At 47.9% G+C, this 20,421-nt stretch overlaps 3 protein-coding genes across 3 annotated transcripts; all 3 read left to right on the top strand.

Moving 5' to 3' along the window:
• The first annotated feature begins 4,781 nt into the window (after window positions 1–4,781).
• On the top strand, window positions 4,782–7,063 carry LOC143893732 (uncharacterized). The gene has a single exon (XM_077399443.1). It carries the CDS (start codon window positions 6,303–6,305, stop codon window positions 7,032–7,034), a length of 732 nt encoding a protein of 243 aa, XP_077255569.1. The 5' UTR covers window positions 4,782–6,302; the 3' UTR covers window positions 7,035–7,063.
• Window positions 7,062–9,141, top strand: LOC143893736 (uncharacterized). The gene is made up of 2 exons (XM_077399452.1): window positions 7,062–7,444; window positions 7,530–9,141. The coding sequence occupies exons 1-2, from the start codon at window positions 7,062–7,064 to the stop codon at window positions 9,139–9,141; spliced, it is 1,995 nt and encodes a 664-aa protein (XP_077255578.1).
• Window positions 9,142–16,035: 6,894 nt separating this feature from the next.
• On the top strand, window positions 16,036–17,238 carry LOC143893735 (uncharacterized). The gene is made up of 2 exons (XM_077399451.1): window positions 16,036–16,506; window positions 16,618–17,238. The coding sequence occupies exons 1-2, from the start codon at window positions 16,036–16,038 to the stop codon at window positions 17,236–17,238; spliced, it is 1,092 nt and encodes a 363-aa protein (XP_077255577.1).
• Window positions 17,239–20,421: the final 3,183 nt, after the last annotated feature.

Raw genomic sequence — 20,421 nt, 5'->3', positions numbered from 1 at the left:
TTTTAGTACAACTCCTATCCTACCAATCTTTGTGCCCTATTTTCCTTTTTTTTTCAAGTTAATTTTCTTATACACTAAGACTCCAAGAATCCAGTTTTTGATTTTCACCCATTTCTTATCCACCGACTCCATTTCCTGGTCCTCGGTTTCATTTCATATCTCCGTCCTCTTTCTGTATAATTTCCTTGAATTTTTGTTTCAAACTATGATCTTCTTTGACATATTCCGTTCCTCTTTTTCCTCTTCTGTACACCCCTCCATTTGTCTCGTATTCTCCCCTTCTTCCAGTAACAAGGTCAGAGGCAAATGATCCGAGTCCACCCTGTATTCTATTCTAAATTCCAACACTCGTTCTTGCGCACTATCGTTTACAATTGCATAATCAATTACCGAGCACCCTCTTGCACCCACATACGTATTGTTACGCCCGTGCTGTACGCCCGTTCCGTGCGTTCATGCGGGTCGCCCCGTAGCGAGAAGTCGCGAATCGTCCTTAGCTACGGCTGTGTTATTGATAATTACGACTGTCAGATTACGCTCCGGGTGTCCGTCACGATCGGACGTGTTAACCCGAGCTCCGTGTACAAACGAATCTACATTAAACGAGTTCCTTTTTATATAATAACGAGCCTTATTTATTGAGTAAGTGCCGGAGTGCGCGTCGCGAGTGTGTGCAAGAGCGAGAGAGTGGCTAACGCCCGGCGAGCGTAACAGTATATTCCCCCTCCCAATCCCCCTCTGTACATTCATTCAAAAAATACCATCCTTTTTCATTTATCATATAGCCCAGTAAAATGACTCAAAATTTGTCGATTTGGAAAAAATAATACTGACTGGGCTGAAACTTTGTAAACAGACTTGTTTTAGTATATTATTCAACATATTAAAAGTCCCCACGTGTAGACGCTACGTTGGAGGCAGAGGAAGATCCAAAAGGTCCAAAAAATAATCTACATAAATTTCCGTAAAGTTGATATTTTCCGTGTTATTTGCGAAAAACTGATTTTTTGGACTTTTTGGACCCTCCCCTGCCCGCAACGTAGCGTCTATACGTGGGGACTTTTGATATGTTAAATAGTACCCTAAAACAAGCCTGTTTACAAAGTTTCAGTCTAGTCAGTATTATTTCCTCCAAATTTTGTCATTTTACTGGGCTAATATCCACCAAACTTCTGCCGCCATCTCCTATGACTTTATCTTTACTCTTCTTTTCAAAGTCATACTCCTCCTCCCTACAACCTCCTAAGTTTCTTATTCTAATATTAAAATCACCCCCTATAATAATATTATCTCCTTCGCATCTTTCGCATTGCTCTGTTATTTTTGCCATTATCTCTTCAACATCTTTCTTTGCTCCTACATTATACACTGTAAAAATATTTAGCCCTTTTTTCTTTTTTACTATTCTCGTTCGCGCAATTCTTTCTGTAATCATTATATTTTCATAATTCTCCACATCCGCCATCCAGCCTTTTTTAATACCTATAGTAAACCTCCCTTCGCCCTACCCTTCTTTTTTTCCCTTACAACGTTGATGTTTTTCCAGATGTGCGTTTCTGGCAATCTACCCTTAATTCTATCCCATCCCTTTTCCTCTAACCATGTTTCACATAACCCTATGAAATCGAAATCTACTATGTAATTCCAACAATCTTTGTCCTGCCTTTCTATACCTGCTACATTCCAAAAAATTTTCTTACTTCCCAGTTTCTTCTTCTCCTTCATAATGTTATCCTTCGCTTCCCAGCAGTCCATTTCGACTATTATTATCTCTCTTTCTACTCTGCCTGTTGACCGCATCTTCTTCACTCCCACTTTTGCACCAAACTCCCTCTCAAGAAACGTCTCTGCTGTGTCCATTAAGCTCTTGTTTTTCTTTTTATGTAGTCCTCTGATCACTAAATTATTTTTCTTTTTCTTCCTTTCCTTCATATTTATTTCTCTCTTCCTAACCAACTCCGCCACCTTTCCCACAATCTCCTCCATTTTGCCGCTGGTCGCCTCATCCGTTGTGTTTTCACTCCTTCGTTCGATCTTCGATAGCCTCTCTTCTATCTTATCCATCCTTTCCTCTACCTTTTCTTCTTTTTTCTCCGATCCTCTTCTAAGACGTTCATCCTCTCTCTCATCTTTCTCATCTCGTCCCTCAAGTTCCTCATTTCGTTTCTAATCTCTCTCAAGACTGCTAGTAGTGCTAGTAGCGAACCGTCCTCTTCATCCTTCTTTGTTGCTGACAGAACTCCTTCCTCTTCTCTCTTCTTACCTACAGCACCGACCCCATCCTTCGCTTTGTCCATACCTGGTGGCGTTCTCACTGTCTTGTTATCTCTCTTGAAAATTTCCATCGTACGTTGTTTGTTTTCCTTTCTTTTTCTCTTGGCTTTCGCTAACTCGCATGCCGTACTGTTATCACTTGTCATAAACTCCAGTATGCTGAGGGAGTTCGATCTTTCTCTCATTCTTAACTCCTCCTTTGTAAGTTTTTTTTTCCTCTTTTTTCTTCTTTTGGTGTAACAAAAATTTCTTTACCCGTTTTCTCACTGCTTGAACTATCCGACACTGTAGCCGGATTCTCATCTTTATTCTTTATTACTTCCTTCTCACTCCCGCCTGTCTCTCCCTCCATCCTGTACGTCCCTCGTGCACGCTTTCTTTCCAGCCTATCTCCTTAATTGCTACCTCTATGCCTAGACTGTACCGTCTAGTGTCTAGGGTCGCTACCTACTCTATGCGTAACGCAAATCTCGCTTCCTTTTGGAACGCACAGCGATCTTCTCCCGCCTTCTCTCACCTAACTTCTCTCTCTCTCTCTCTCTCTCTCTCTCTCTCTCTCTCTCTCTCTCTCTAAAATGTTTAGCGCTTTTTTCCTTCACTAATTAATATTTCCCTGCTGCATCTATTATCCTATTCTAAATTTAAGTTCTTTTTCTTACTTTTTTCTATCGGTTTAACGCCTATCTCGACTCCTATTTTCCTCTAAATTCTCGCCTAATTTATCCGCAACTTTCACACGCATGCACAAGACACTCGCTTCACTAACCAAGTCCCACCTGTAAAAATTAAACAAATTAAAGAAATCGGTTTCTAGAAAATAGATAACAAAAAACTACACTCTCTATAGCACTTTCCGGAAAATTTTACCCCTATTTCATATACTTGTGGTAAAAATTCGGTCCAATAGTTTTCAAGTTAATAACGTTCAAACACACACCACCGTAAGAATTTTATATATAATAGTATAGATAATAAGTATAAATAATAGTATAGATAGTATAGATAATTGGGATATAGATATAGATAGATATAGATGATAATTTGTATTATAAAAATATTTATTGTGTATGTGTGTGTATACATGTGTATGTGTGTGTATACGCGAAAACAAAAGAATATCTGTGGGTGTGTATATGTGCGTGTAGGTGTGTATGCGCGTAGGTGTGTATGTTGCGTGGGTGGGTGGAAGGGGGCGTAAAACAAAAAAAGCTGCAACATTTTCATCCTCGAAAAATTTGCAACATTTTGGTACCAATTTTGAGAGAATTGGCCCATAAATGTGGAAGTAGTTTGCGTACATACAGATAGACATACGACGTGACTTATATATATAGAGATTCGCGTGCTTATTATACAATTTATGTTTTTGTACCATATATTAATTCGCTGTATTTTAATATGTTTATTGTATTTCTGTAAGTAAAAAACGCGCGTTACCGAACATTTTAAGGATATAAAGAAAGACGACGATAAGCATTCCGTTGTCAGCAAACATCGCGTATCCCATAGTCATGATTTCAAGTGGTCTGAGGTGGAAATTCTGCATAGGAAAAAAAAACAGAAAAAAATAGTGCAAATTAGAAATTTGCACTTGGCTTCCTCATAAAAGAAGTGACGTCTTAAGATGCTAATACAGCCCTCTGATTGGCTGATGACGCCTTAAGACTTGCAACCCGATTTCCCTCGGTCTCGCTGGCCGAAGGAGCGCGGCTACAATTAGATTGACTTACCGCCAGACGATAGCTCAAAAGGGGATACCGAGGTCAGATTCCTTACCGTAATTCCTGTATCTAGGGTCTTGGACGATACCTTGCGTTTGGGCGCCAGATGCGATTATAGACGCGCACCACGTCTCGGCAATGCTCACCGTAGCCTCAATGGCCTAGTCGCGAGTTCAGGGCGTAAGTCCGCGCGAAAGAGGTGGAGGTGGAGAAGGAGCGTGACACAACCGACACACAAAATAAAGCTCGGCGATAAACAATATTAAGTAGGTATATTTCACATAATAGGCGAACAAATCGTATCGGAAAACCAGGGCCGGACGTCGCTCGAATGGCCGGTACCAACGCGGCAACCAGATCGGCCGTTAGCGCAAGTAGATATATCAATAAGAGATCTAGGCCGGGGATCTCAGGGGGGGTGAGGGGCGGGGGGGGAAAGCGCCGGGGGGACGACTTGGTGGCGAGGGGTCTGCCGGGGGGGGACAACTTGGTGGCGAGGGGTCAGGAGGGGGGGGACAACTTGGTGGCGAGGGGTCAGCCGGGGGGGGGGACGACTTGGCGGCGAGGGGTCAGCCGGGGCGGGGGGGACGACTTGGTGGCGAGGGGTCAGCCGGGGCGGGGGGGACGACTTGGTGGCGAGGGGTCAGCCGGGGGGGGGACGACTTGGTGGCGAGGGGGAGCGGGGAGGGGGTCGGCGAGCGTGTCGGGACATGTTTATTAAATATTAATAAACATATCGTATTGACAAGGGGTACCGCCGAGGGGGGGGGTAGGTGTCCACTTCTACGCCGAGGGTGGTCCCCCGGGGTGGGGGATCGTCACTTTATCGGCGCGGGGGTATTACAACGGCGCCGTTCGGCTGCTGGAATTTTATCGGCGAATATAAACAAAACAGCGAATTAGACACTTGACTCCGCAATGATCTCACCCTTCTAAAACATGCGAGCCGCCATTCGGTTACGGCGTCTCACTACAAAAGCGAGCGTCGATGGTCCGACGACGGTTTTGAAGATAAAATAACTGAGGTAAACAATTGATAAAATGTGTCACCGATGACGATTTAACAGTTGCGGAGTCCTCTTCATGTTTTTTTTCTAGGAAGAGCCGCTGCCGATTACGATTTAACCGTCGCGGCGGTATTCGGTTATGGCGCGGCATATTACAAAAAGCGAGCGCCGATATCCGGCTGCTGGAATGTATAAACAAAATATGTCTAACGATAATTATACGAACGCATAGCATCCGTTGTCGCCAGGATGATTATGGATCCACATCTTGTGGATCAGTCTTCGGCTAGTTTTCGCGACGCGAACGTTCATATTCGAGGGTGAAGTTTTTTGTGTCAAGTATTCAATACAGAAGAATATTTTTCACGATGAAGGAGATGACAACAATTCCGATATGGATCGTACGACGTAATGACCATTCAATTTTGCACAGATTGTCGTAATACTCCATTGTTTCAAATATATCCATGCAACATGTGCCCGATTTGCATGAAGTAATAAAAAACATTATCGCGAGTGGGACATTATACATAACGTGCACAACATGGTGTGGATAATTGAAGAGGAATCTGTGGAGCCTCCAAAATCTGACGATGATATACAAATGGAATGTATTACAACAGATATCACCGATGGTTTGCGTGAAGAAGATCAAGGAGTGAAATTGACGGATGTGCAACGAATATCGCCGGTGCAGTTTCTTCGCGATCGCGAACTCGGTATACGCGGAACCGGTCAACGCTTCGCTAGACAAAGAGTCGTTATCAATACCGATTCTCCTTATAAGTGGGATTCTAACGTTAGACGAAAAGTGTATCGACGGCTGCGGGACGAGTGCGTTAGCGAGGAAGAATCACGTGCAGCTCGCCGTGCGGACGTTGTGCCGTATCAAATTAGACCTATTGTTGACTATCGCTATTGGGCGTCTAAATTTTGTGAACAGCTCTATGATTGTGAAGCAACATACATTAAGATTCATACAGGTATTGGGAAATACGTCGAATTGGTGGTGATGAACAATTCGATACGTATGTATATGTACCCTGCCCGTATCAATAATCCTAATCATCTATTGATGCTTCAAAAAACCTTTGAACGTGACTTTGATGATGTTGATAATTGGGAGCATAATCATGGATTTAATGTACCCTACTTCAGTTCTGATTCTTTTATGTTTGCGCACTATCGCATTCAAAGTGGCAAACGATATTGTCCAGCGTGCGATCGAATCACGTGCAAGTGCTCCATCGAAGAATGTGACGTGATTTAAAAAAGAGACAGTATTAAAAAAACAAAAAACATGGAACATCTCGATAAAACGGAACGCGACCTGGTGGAAGGATCCAACCAAATCGCTACCTTGGGCGAATATCTCGCATGGGAACAGCGATGCGAGAAGTTTATTGAGCAGCTCGAAGAAGACTGTCGTTCCAAACGTCCGCGGCTCTCAGACGGCTCTCAGACTGTCGGAAACAGATCATCTTTAGTGGCAAGAATCGCGCGACTCGATGGTGCGAAGACTCTATTACAGAGACGGTTCGTACATATCGGTGGTGAGCACGCGGCGGGCAGTAGTAGCGGTAACGAAAACGCGGAAAGACTCGTTTGGCGAGAGATCGATGCCGCGTTCGAATGGCGTGTATTGACCGGTGCGGTGATAAATATCAATTACATCGAACCGCGAAAATTTCTCGAAGACGCCGAAGTCATCGTGCTCGATCGTGTGCGGAACGTCGTGCAAAGACACGCAAGTGTAAAAATAAACACCGTGTTCAACGGCGAGTTTGTGACGGGTGACAAACGTGCGAACAAAAGTGTCAGCACGGGAAACCGTGAACTCTTTCGTGCGTCCGATCTGCGCGAGTGGTACGAGCTACACGTTATCGAGCCTACTTTATCGCGTCTCGAAGAGTTTCAGGAACGCGATAGCGGATGGGCGTTGTCGCGTATACTCAATTTGACAGTGAACGTGAACAAGTACAATCCTTTGCGCGCGGGATGTTACATCAATTTACCGCAAAAAATTAAATAAAAAAAAGCGGTGATCAACGTGCAATCGATGGACAATGCGTGCTTCGCGTGGTCAGTGGTCGCCGCGCTGTATCCTGTCCAGGATCATACATATCGGGAATCCTCGTACCCTGATTACACAACAGTATTAAATTTACAAGGCATTGAGTTTTCAATGACTTTGAAACAGATTAAAAATTTTGAAAATCACAACAATATATCCATCAATGTGTATGCCATCGAAGGAGAGAAGACGCCAACCGTTCTCCCGATACGGTTCACCGACCGGAAGAAAGAAAAGCACGTCAATTTGCTGTACGTGCAGGACCCGCGAGACGACAACGTGGGACATTTCGCGTGGATAAAAAATCTATCCCGCCTCGTGAGCTCGCAATTGAGCAGGTACAATGGTCGGAAATACATTTGCGATCGGTGAGTACTTATACTCCTTTTAAAAAAATTATAAAATATTTTATTTTTTATTTAATAATTTTCAAAATTGTGTTTTTTTTTGCAGATGTTTACATTATTTTCATTCGAGCGAGAAATTGGAAGCCCACGGAGTAGACTGCCGAGAGATAAACAACTGTGCCATCCGACTACCGAGCGAGGACGACAAGTGGCTGAGATTCAAGAATCACAGCAGGAAGGAACGAGTTCCATATGTCGTATACGCCGACCTGGAATGTACCCTCGAGAAAACGGATGCGGATCCGACAACGTCCACATACACGTCTCAACACCATCGGGTATTTAGCATAGGATATTACGTGCGGTGCTCGTACGACGACTCGTTATCCGCGTATCGATTTCGTCGCGATAAGGATTGCGTCGCGTGGTTCGCCGAGGAACTAAGACGTTTAGCACACGACGTAAAGAACATCTTGTCCGATAATATACCCATGGCGGATTTTACGCGAGACGAGTGGAAAAAATTTAACAGCGCAATGCACTGTCACGTGTGCGAAAAACCGTTCGAGCCAGACGACGTGCGCGTACGCGATCACTGTCACTTGACCGGTCGTTATAGAGGTCCCGCGCATTCTAATTGTAACTTAAATTATAAAAATTCTCACTTCATTCCAATAATTTTTCATAATTTATCGGGTTACGACGCGCATTTTATTATCAAGGAAATAGCTACAGCCTACGAAGGACGCGTAGACTTACTTCCAATCACGAAGGAAAAATACATTTCATTTACGAAAAACGTCAAAAGCACTGAGGATAAAAACTACCAAAATTGCATCAAATTAAGATTCATCGACTCGTACAAGTTTCTTAGCGCGAGTCTCGAAAAATTAGCATCCTTCCTCGATAAGGATAAGTTAAAAATTATACGTTCAAAATTTTCTGCGTTATCCGACCAAGATTTCGAATTATTGACGCGAAAAGGTGTCTTTCCGTACGAGTACATTGACTGCGTCGAAAAGTTGGAGGATGCGTGTTTACCATCGCGCGACTCGTTTTACAGTTCATTGACAGGCGACACCGTATCCGAGAGCGATTACGCGCACGCCGTCAACGTCTGGCAGCGGTTCTTCATTCAAACGCTCGGTGACTACAGCGATCTGTATCTAAAGATCGATGTCTTGCTGTTGGCCGATATTTTTGAAAATTTTCGCGATAGCTGCGTCGCGAGTTATGGACTCGATCCGGCGTATTATTACACTCTACCGGGGTTTACGTGGGACGCTATGTTGAAGCATACGGGTATCAATTTCGAACTGCTCACGGACATTGACATGGTCATGTTCATCGAACGCGGTATACGCGGTGGTCTGAGTCAATGTTCCGGCAGATACGCGCAGGCCAATAACAGGTACATGCAATCTTACGATACATCGAAACCATCGTCATACCTGATGTATTTCGACGTAAACAACTTGTACGGCTGGGCAATGTGTCAACCATTGCCTTATGCAGACTTTCGATGGGTCAAAGACGTCTCGAATTTCGAGTTTAGCGCGATCGCTTTGGATTCGCCCACGGGTTACATTCTCGAAGTCGATCTAGAGTATCCGCAGAATAAACACGACGCGCACGCTGACCTACCGTTCTGTCCGACGCGCGATAAACCACCCGGCAAACGGCAGTTTGTACGAGTACGTGAAATGCGATATCGCTAGATTCGACACGAGCGATTACGCGATCGACAACGCGTACGGTATAACGCTCGAGAACAAAAAAGTGCCGGGCTTGATGAAGGACGAGAATAACGGTGCGATCATGACCGAATTTGTCGGACTCAGAGCGAAAATGTATGCCTTGCGAGTGGATGGTAAGAAAGACTGTAAAAAAGCGAAAGGTATCAAGAGCAACGTCGTAGCCAGGTCGATAACGTTCGACGATTACACGAGATGTCTGCGAGACGAAATTGAAATGAAGCGACAGCAGGCTTGCATAAGGTCCGAAAAACACGAGGTGTACACCGTATCCGAAACAAAAATCGCTCTGAGTCCGTACGACGACAAGCGATACATTATACCTAATTCGACCGATACGTTACCGTGGGGACATTATCGAATACCTGTGTAACATATGTATTGTATAACATATGTATTGTATAACGTATGTATAGTATAACGTATTTATAGTATATAAATGTAACGTAATATATAATGTAGTAGTAGTAGTATAACGTATGTATGTACGAATGTGTGTGAATGTAGTATAACGTAACGTATTGTGAGTATTATATTACAGTATTGGAAAGAATATTATAATAAAGATATTACACATGTGTATTTCATATATTTTTTTACGTACTTTATATGTATTTCATATTTCAAACATTTTACATGTATTACATATTAGATATTGCATTTTTTTTATGTTAAGAATAAAAATACAGTTTACACGAATTAAATAACATTGTTCTTGTGTATCCATGAGTTGTGTGATCCATCGAATCCCAGCCATTTAACGTAAACCTCGTCGCCCCTCCTGCGCAGTACTTTCTCCACGAGATACACGTCTGGATAAGTCGCGCGATGCAACTCGTGCTCGTAGAACCCTCCAGAGACGGATTTTCCACGATAGTCCTCGAGTAGATAGGTTACGGGATTGGTACACTGCACTTTAACGATCTTAAACACCTCGGTGGTCCAATTCGGTGTGTAGCCCTTCTCGAAAATTGTTTTGTATTTGCTAACGCGCACCGAGTCACCCACTTTGAATTTTGCCGGACCCGCGATCTTTATCGCGCTGTACACCGTAGCCAAGAGTCTTTCGGCTTTCGCGGGGGTAACGTCGACGGGTCGCATGCCGATGGTTCGATGCTTGCGCGCGTTGTAATCCGACACGAGTCGCGGCAACGCGTCGACCCACTTGTAATTTCCGTTGAGCGTAAACATCTTCCACATGTTGTTTTTTAACGTACGATTGAATCGCTCGACGACCGACGCCTTCAACACCGAATACGTGGAATAATGATTGATGTCGTGTTTTCTCACGAGACGTTGCACGTCGGTGTTGTAAAATTTCTTCCCCATGTCGGTTTGTAGATTACTAGGGCACCTCCCGCTGCGTCGAATTATCTCAGCGATAGCGTCGGCTGTCTCGCTGCCGCCTTTACCCTTGAGCGGCACGGCCCACGCGTACTTGCTCAACACATCGATGACGGTGAGTATGTAGTGGTAGCCTTCGTTGAAACGCGAGTACGGACGCATCTCGACGATGTCAGCCTGCCACAGGTCGTCGTACCCTCGCACTATGACGTGTCTGCGGGGAAAATTTCTTCTCGCCGGAGCGTGCAGTTCGTCCACCAACCGTCGCTTTTCGATATTTTTATCCGCATCGGTCGATTTTAACGGTCTCATGTTTCGTTGTCGCCGTTTCTGCTTCTAGTGCATCGTTCGTAGCAGTTTCCAAACAGTTTGTACCCGCTTCTGAACAGTTCGTAACCGCTTCTGAACCATTCGTAACCGCTTCTGAACCATTCGTGAATCGTTCGTTGTCGCTCGTCGTCGTCGTCGTCGTCGTCGTCAGTTAACTGCTTCTTACCACTCATCGTCGTCGTCGTCGACGTTCTCTAGCCGTTTGTAGCCTTTCCTGTCTCCGCGTAGTTCGCAGCTGTTTCTAAACCGCTCGTAATCGTTTTTAAGCTGTTTTTGAACCGTTCGACAACCGTCCGACAACCGTTCTCGAACCGCTAGACAGCCGTCCGACAACCGTTCTCGAGTCGTTCGTTGCCGTTCCTCGCCGTCGTTGATGAACCGTTGCTTCTCTTCACTCGACGCCTTTCGATAGTCGTTTCTGCTGAACCGTTTGTCCATTCTTGTTCGTTGTCGCGTCCGATTCAACGGTAGTCGAATGGCGAAGCTTGTTTATCGCAGTCCGTAACGCTTGCAGATCTTTCTCGAACGCAGTCAGCTTCTCGTCTGATTCTTTTCGTTGATTGTTCAATATTTTAAAGAATTGATCAACGTACAGTTTGTTAACCGCGTCACCGTCAGTCTCAGGTTGCGCTACGCGACGAATCTTGCGCGACTTTGCGTCAAAGTCCGTGGCGGCGCGACACAGAGCGTTATTGCGCACGAAATTTCTCATTAATCCGCTCCACCGATGGTACGAAATGGCGTTCGTCGCGTCTCCGCTGTGCTCGAACAATCCAAATTTGTTGATCGGCATTTCGACGCTGATTGAACGGATCGCCGTCGCATGGTTTAATTTATAATAAGCCCGGCTTCGCGAAGTTCCTCGATGATCGACATGATCTCGTTGTCGTGGGCATTGTTGCCAGCTTGACGCGAAGCGTCGAGCAATCGCAGACGATCCACCAGCTCGTTGGGGTCGTCCCAGTGCACGTAGTCGATCTTATTGTCGGTTAGCGTCATCGCGCGAGGCATGGATAATCCCTTTCCAGATTTTTTCTTCTTGGATTCGGTAGACATCAACGGTGAGATTACAAATCGATACTTGAATCCCACGTTGCCCTTTAGTCGCCCGAGAGGATCGTGCTTGTATTTATGAGCACTCGTTGCCAACAATATGCTCCTGTACTTGATCTTATCGTCCTCCGTGTAGATCGCGTCATCGGGTATTTTTTTGAAGATCAACTCGTAAATACCGGGTGTGCCGGCGTATCGTACGCCGTCGATATAAATGTTATCCGCTTTGTCCACGTCAAAACTTTTATTACCGAGCATCAATTTATTATTGCCGAGATAAACGCCGTACGCTATGTCCATCGATGGACAGGCGCCCAAAACATCTGCGATGTAAATTCGGCTCAGTGGACCCAAGTGATCTTCCAACGATTCTATAAACCATTGTCGACCCTCCGACGTTTGCAACCGATTATGAACGGTCGTCCTGATCGAGTCGTCCGTGGTTTCGAAAACATTCGCGGTTTCAAGAAATTCGGGACTTGTACGTTGCACGGTTCGCGTCGGTGTAGAGGTTATCGGTGTAGAGGTTATCGGTCGTTTCGATTGATCAGATTTACACGGTGTCGATGACAGATCCGACCAGGAGTCTGATCGTTTCTTCTTTCTTTTCGGTGTAACATCCTCCTCCTCCTCCCCGCGCTGTTGAACGGATAGCGGTTCGATTTTCGCGTCAGCGTCGCTCTCCGTCGGCTCCTCTTTTTTCACCGCGATCAAGCTCGAGTTGTCAACGATCTTTTTCAACGGCCCGATGAGAGGTTTAAAGTGCGTGTCCAACTCAATGTCCTTCTCGATCTTACCGGTCTTCAAAGCGCGAAGTTTTTTGCGAATCGAATTACTCGTCTTTGCAATCTCTTTCATGACCTTCTCGCGTTCGCGAATCGTCTCGCTTTCGTCGATCGCAGCCATCGCGGAAAAAAAAGCAGAGTGTCGATCTCTCTCTCTCTGTAATAACGCTAATGTATCACCTCCGACGAGGTATCGGCAACGACTGATCGCTTTTACGGTATCGCGAACACGTTAAATCCTTTTCTGTATCGGCCGTTCGAAAGCGCGCTGTCCTTGTCTATCACTACAAATCCGTACTTTTGTTGCCAACAATCGTGGCACAACGAGCAAAATTTATCGTACGACATGTCGGTATTCACGTGATCGTTGTACACGTGTTTCAAATTGGTACCATCCTGTTTGAACAGGATCAGCAGATTCGCGTTGTCCCGTATCAGATGTTTAGGTATTCTCGCGTACGTCTGACAGAGATAGAAGGAGTCGACGCTCGAGTGCCTGCCCATTGAGAAATACTCTCTCACAGCGTCTTGCTTATCGCACGCCACGTCATCGAAGACGAAGATCGAGTTTGGACGTGCGTCGCTCGGTGGAATGACGTCACTGTTATTGGAGAACGTAAAATAGCCGATTTCGTCGATCGATGTCAACAAATTCTCCAAATATCGATATTTCGGCTGTTGCAGCGATTTCGAGTACACGTACACGTTTTCGAAACGTACACCGTGCGGACTTTCCAGCAAGCTGATCAGAACGTTGGTTTTACCGCAATTCGAAGGGCCGCAAATGATCGCGCGTATAGTAGTCGGTAACATCGTACCGTGCTTGCGTTTCTCCACGTTGCCCCCCATCGATCGTGATCTGTCGTCGCAATTCGTCACGCGAATCGCCAACGGTTGTCGCACGAATCTCATTTCTTTCCACACTGCCGACTTTCTGGCTGACTCGAACGCCTATTTATAGGCGAGCGGAACCGCGAATCGCTCAGTAGCAAAAATGTTCGTCCTACTGTCGAGATCTTCCGATATTCGCGACTTGAGCGCCGAACAGCTGCAATTTGTGCCGAAAGCCGTTCTGCTGCAAACGTGCGGCGATCACGTCCACTACGTGTGGGACAAGCTTCCGGAACATTTAAAGGCGGATTTGGAGGTTCAGACATATCGTCGCTGTTACGAACATTACAATCGACCGTGGCAGCGAACGCACATCGACGGTCCCGCGCCAATGATAAAGGATTGCGGCGAATGTCAACGAAAAAAAATGGTGGAAGCCTGTTAAATCGCGCGATAAACGCACTTCCGTTCGAATTACACATTCCCAGCTATCAATTTTGCGGTCCGGGAACTCGATTACGAGAACGATTGGCGAGAGGCGATCAAGGTATTAATCCATTGGACGCGGCGTGTCGCGAGCACGACATAGCCTATTCGCGTAACCGCGATCTCACCGAGAGACACGCGGCGGACGAGATACTCGCTGCGGAAGCGCGAAAACGCATTACCGCGAGAGATTCGACTCTCGGAGAGAGAGCTGCCGCTACAGCCGTTTGGGCAACCATGAAGGCTAAGACGAAACTCGGAATGGGTTTGAAAACGAAAAAATCGAAAACTGCGAAGAAAAAAAATCTAACGAAAAAACGGATACCTCCGACAGCGAAACGAGGCGGCGTATTGCCGATTCTACCGTTGTTGGGAGTTCTCGGCTCTCTGGCCGGCGGAGCGGCGGGAGTCGTAAAGGCCGTGAACGATAACAAAGCCGCGCGGCGTCAGCTGGAAGAGATGCAACGTCACAATCGCGCCGCGGAAGGTCGCGGACTTTATCTCGCTCCGTACAAATACGGACGAGGGCTGTATCTCGGCCCGCACAAACGCGGGCGAGGAGTAGCGTCGAAAATAAAAAAAAAAACGTCAAAAAGACGTTAAATATGCCCGCGGGTATTACGACTAACGTACAATTGAATCGACTGGCAAGGCGTATGCGCGTACCGTTCTTCAGAGGTGTCTTCATGCGAGATTCGTTACCGATCGGCGGTGTACGTCGAAACGAGAGCGGTATCGTGAATTTGGACGACGCAGCGGGTCCCGGTACTCATTGGGTAGCGTACGCGAAGAGGGAAGATCGAGTCGTATATTTTGACAGCTTCGGCAATCTTCGACCACCGAAAGAATTGGTGCGATATTTCGGGCCGAGCGTGACGAAGATCGAGTACAATTGCACGTCTTATCAGCGATACGATCAGAACATCTGTGGACAATTGTGCCTGCGATTTCTCCGGACGATCGACGCAAATTTAAAGCCCGACGGTGCGCCGTGGTGACTCAGTATTCGTTAACGGTTTTCGCCGACATGTCTATAACGTTCACGCTGACCGGGAAGAGCAGCATCCTCGCGGAGCACTATTTTCCCGCAGTGGATCTGAGCGACGGTGACTACGAACTCGGTCTAACGTGCTTTGAGACTTATCACACGATTCCGAACGTGAATTCTTCGAACAATAAATTTTATTTCGACGAGGATGACACGGAAATTACGATTCCCGAGGGATCGTACGAGATACGAGCCATAAATGAGTTTTTGAAACGCGAAATTTCACGAAAACGCCCGCGACGCGTAAATCGTTCCAACGATGATCGTACGTCGGTCGCGAATATCGCGCGAGAGGCGACCGCTCGCGCGAACGGCTACGAAGACGAGGCCGCGGAATACCCGATAGTGCTCCGCGCAAATTACAATACGATGAAGAGCGAGATCAAGTGCGCTTTCAGAGTGAACTTTAACAAACCGAACAACGTTGGATCGCTGCTGGGATTCTCGTCGAAGCGTATATTGCAGCCGAGACAGTGGTACGAGTCGGACGCGTCGATTAATATTATCAACGTAAACATTATCCGCGTAGAGTGTAACGTAACCGCGGGTGCGTACAGCAACGGCAAACGTGTTCACACGATACACGAATTTTCACCGAGCGTACCACCGGGATATAAGATATCGGAAACGCCGGCGCAGATCATTTATCTGCCGATCATCGCGCGAAGCGTTACGGATCTAACGATACGCGTCACGGATCAAGACGGACGATTGCTCGATTTTCGAGGAGAAGAGATCACCGTCAGATTGCACGTACGACGGCTACAGCGATAACGCGCGACGTGTGACATGCTCGTGTTGAACGACTCGGAGCACGCGACAAATAAGAATATCTTTACGACTGCGACGATCGACGATATCATCAAATCGACATTCGGTAGCGTTAAAACTGAGACGAAAACAGAGACGAGAAAGAAGCTCAACGCATCGAACGTTAAATTTTTACAATCTCTGGGATTCGCGGTACGAAACATCTGAACGATGACTGAAATTCTTAACATCGGAGGCGAGCCGGTCTTTGACGATCGCATCGTCAAGATCGAGACTCACACGTACAACCCGTACGCCAACACAACGTTCGAGTATAGCGACGAGATACGAATACCCATACAACAGCAGGATCTGTATACGTTGCCGTGCGAAAGTTTTCTCTACGTCGAAGGAACATTGATGGTGACCAGAGCAGCCGGCCAAGCCGATGACGTGGTATTGGGGAATAATTGCGTCGCGTTCATGTTCGATGAAATTCGATACGAGCTCGACGGTGTGGAGATTGATCATTGCAGAAACGTAGGAATAACCAGCACGCTCAAGAACTACGTAACGGTATCGTCCGACAGAAGCGTGATTCTGCGAAACGCGGGCTGGGAACCGCATAATAACGCGAACGGATACTTCAATTTCTGCGTACCGCTCAACCTGTTACTGGGATTTTGCGAGGATTACAAACGCGTGGTGATCAACGCTCGTCACGAATTAATCTTGATACGATCGCGCACCGACAACAATTGTCTGATGGGAAGTCTCGCGTTGGAGCCTACTGTCAAACTCGTCAAGATACAGTGGCGAATGCCTCACGTGGTATTGAGCGAGGTCAACAAGCTGTCGATGCTGCGCACCTTGGAAAACGGACGATATCTAAGTATGGGTTTCCGTTCGTGGGATCTGTACGAGTATCCCCTGTTGCAGAACACGACCAAGCACTCGTGGGCCATTAAAACCGCGACTCAGCTCGAGAAACCGCGATACGTCGTCTTCGCTCTGCAAACGGGTCGGAAGAACGTCATGTCCGCGGACACGAGCCGATTCGACGACTGCAAATTGACCAACGTGAAACTCTACCTAAACTCGGAAGTCTATCCGTACGACGATTTGAATTTGGACTTTGGTAAACACAGATGGGCGATTCTGTACGATATGTACGCGCGTTTCTGCAAGGGCTATTACGGATACGAATATCTCGAGCCGAGTCTCACCGTTTCGACTTTTCTACGTAACGGCCCGTTCGTGATCATCGATTGCTCTCGACAAAACGAATCCGTCAAAAACGCCACCGTGGATGTCAGACTAGAATTCGATTGCATGGAGAACGTACCGCCGAATACCTCCGCGTACTGTCTCATCATACACGATCGCGTGATCGAGTACAATCCGTTGACCAACGTAGTGCGCAAAATAGTCTGAGTGTTCGCGGCAACGTCGACGAAAATTTTCTCTCTCTTTAACCTCCGATACAAATTTATGCGAGGGGAAAAAGGGGAGCAGGATATAAAAATCAGAGTGTCGCGAAACGCGCGTCATTCCTCTCGATTCACGCATCGAAGAAAGAGAGATATCTCTTCATGTCCGCACCAACGTTCGTCGACCTGCAAGGTTTCGTCGTCGGGATGAAATTTGTCGTAAAGGAGGCGGCGGTGCTGAAAAACGGGGCCGTTCTATGTCCTCTGTGGATATACATATTGGCGATAACCGAGGCAATCGGATAATTCTGCCTCATGCAACGTGGGTGACGTTCATCGAAAGACGTGCGGATATTCAGCAACTCGTGCGGTCACCATCGCATGCAGGACCATCATCGCTAGCGTTTCGAGATCTCGAACTCGTTAAAATACGCGACGCAGATATTGTAAAATTGGCCTCGTGCGACACCAGCTTGTACATGAAACCGTCAACCGTACTCTTCTTGTTCGAACTAGAACATTGCGTCGAGAATGTGTATTTTCAACTGTGCCAAAATGTTCATGGCGTAAGTGAAAAATTTAAACAATTTGTAATCATTTTACGCCAAAATTGTATCACCGATAAATGTAACGCAGTTAGAATCTTGCGTGAATTTTATGATAAGAATTCAATTATTGATTGTGAACTGTTGGCGTATGCTGCAGATAATATTGTACATGATGCATTACATGAGAAATAAATGTATATATATTAAAATGCATATCACTGTATCTAAAATTATCTTTCCTTCTCCCAATTATTTATTATAATGAAAAGAGACGCGAAGGGGCGCGAGCGAGAGAGAACGCGAACGAAGAGACGCGAGCGACAGAGAACGCGAGCGAGAGAGGAAATCTATATACATTATTATACTGTATATCTATATACGATATTTCGCCTTTGTAAAGCGCGACGACATAGTTGAATGGCGCCGCGAAACACCGATAAGCGGCTCTTCCTAAGACAGAAAAATAAAGAGGAGAGACCGCGACGGTTAAGTCAAAAAATTTTTTGGTCGAGTACCTACGTGGTCGGGCCATCGACGCTCGCTTTTGTAGTGAGACGCCGTAACCGAATGGCGGCTCGCATGTTCTAGAAGGGTGAGATCATTGCGGAGTCAAGTGTCTAATTCGCATGTTTTGTTTATATTTGCCGATAAAATTCCAGCAGCCGAACGGCGCCTTTGTAATACCCCCGCGCCGATAAAGTGACGACACCCCCCCGCGGACCACCTTTGGCGTAGAAGTGGACATCTACCCCCCCCCCTCGGCGGTACCTCTTGTCAATACGATATGTTTATATTAATATTTAATAAACATGTCCCGACACGCTCGCCGACCCCCCCCGCTCCCCCTCACCAACAAGTAGTCGTCCCCCTCCTCGCTCCCCCTCGCCACCAAGTCGTCCCCCCCCGCCCCGCCCCGGCTGACCCCTCGCCACCAAATCGTCCCCCCCCGGCTGACCCCTCGCCTACGAGTCGTCCCCCCCCGGCTGACCCCTCGCCACCAAGTTGTCCCCCCCCCGGCTGACCCCTCGCCACCAAGTTGTCCCCCCCCGGCTGACCCCTCGCCACCAAGTTGTCCCCCCCCGGCTGACCCCTCGCCACCAAGTCGTCCCCCCCCGGCTGACCCCTCGCCTACGAGTCGTCCCCCCCTCCCCGCTCCCCCTCGCCACCAAGTCGTCCCCCCCCCGGCTGACCCCTCGTCACCAAGTTGTCCCCACCCCCCGGCTGACCCCTCGCCACCAAGTCGTCCCCCCGGCGCCTTCCCCCCCGGCTGACCCCTCGCCACCAAGTTGTCCCCCCCCCGGCTGACCCCTCGCCTACGAGTCGTCCCCCCCCCCGGCTGACCCCTCGCCACCAAGTCGTCCCCCCCCCGGCTGACCCCTCGCCACCAAGTTGTGCCCCCCCCGGCTGACCCCTCGCCACCAAGTTGTCCCCCCCCCGGCTGACCCCTCGCCATCAAGTCGTCCCCCCCGGCGCCTTCCCCCCCCCGCCCCTCACCCCCCCTGAGATCCCCGGCCTAGATCTCTTATTGATATATCTACTAGCGCACGCGGAGTGAGTGATGTTGACGCCCGCAAGACTCCCTTCGCGGACGAAGCTCTCAAGCGAGCCCCGCAATCTCGATTTGGATACGCGCGACCATGCGGTAACGCCAATCCGCCCCCGTCTTAATCCCCCGATTTTGAACGCACGGCGATTCTTGTACGCACGACATGAACGATTCTTATCCACTTAACATGACAATTCTCACAGACTCAACATCAACGATTCGCACACGCACGACACAACATATGCAACGCCATGCAATGGCGCGCTCGCGAGATTTTTCCTCGAGCAGGCGCGACGATATTTGCCCGCGCACGCGACGCAAAATATCCGCGAGGCTCGCGATGTACCACAAGGTGCCCGGCGCGGTCCCTCCCGACACGCACACGGGACTTTCGTACACGACACGCAACAATATACCCGAATACGCAACTCTAAACACAATATGCACCGGAGTGTACTGCCCGCGGCACGCCTCCGTCTACGATTCACAAAACACGCACGGCGATAGCCGCAAATTGACTGCCGATCGTACGCGAGCTTTTGAGGAGGGCTTTCAGAAAGGTTTCTGGCTACGATCTCGGCCGGCTACGCGCCCGCGGTCCCGACAAACCGCCGCGATAATCTTCCCGGCACCCACAACGGCGGAACCGGTAGCCAAATACGACACGTAATCAGGACGATTTACCCGGTAATCTATTCGATATACGCTTCTACTAGCGCCGGGTCGCGACCGAGATCGAGCCCACAATTAGTTGGTAGCACCGGAGTGGAGATCTTACAGATCTCGCTGCTCGCTGCTGCTCGGCGGCGTCGGGGCGCTCGTCCCGGGGTGGCTTCTCGTCAACGGCTCGATCGACAGTGAGGAGTGGTCGGTTCGGCGGGACTACGCCGGGCCCCCGCACTTGCGCCCTCAAGCTTGCAGTCCTTCCGTCCCGCCGATTGGTCGTGTGCGTCGCCCTGTTCGCGACGTTGCAGACGATTTTCCTTCATTTTTCCGCGGCCCGTTTGATTTGGCTGCTGGTTGCGCGCGGGCCCCTCGCGGGTTCTCGCCCGGCTGGCCAGGCCGTGGCGGCGCCGCTCGGCCCTCGGGGCGC

Source organism: Temnothorax americanus, unplaced genomic scaffold (assembly GCF_048541705.1).
Source record: "Temnothorax americanus isolate GAGA-0224 unplaced genomic scaffold, ASM4854170v1 Scaffold126, whole genome shotgun sequence".
NCBI classification, from domain to species: Eukaryota; Metazoa; Arthropoda; class Insecta; order Hymenoptera; family Formicidae; genus Temnothorax; species Temnothorax americanus.
Note: the sequence above shows the minus strand (reverse complement) of the source record. Positions and strands in the feature narration are given on the sequence as shown.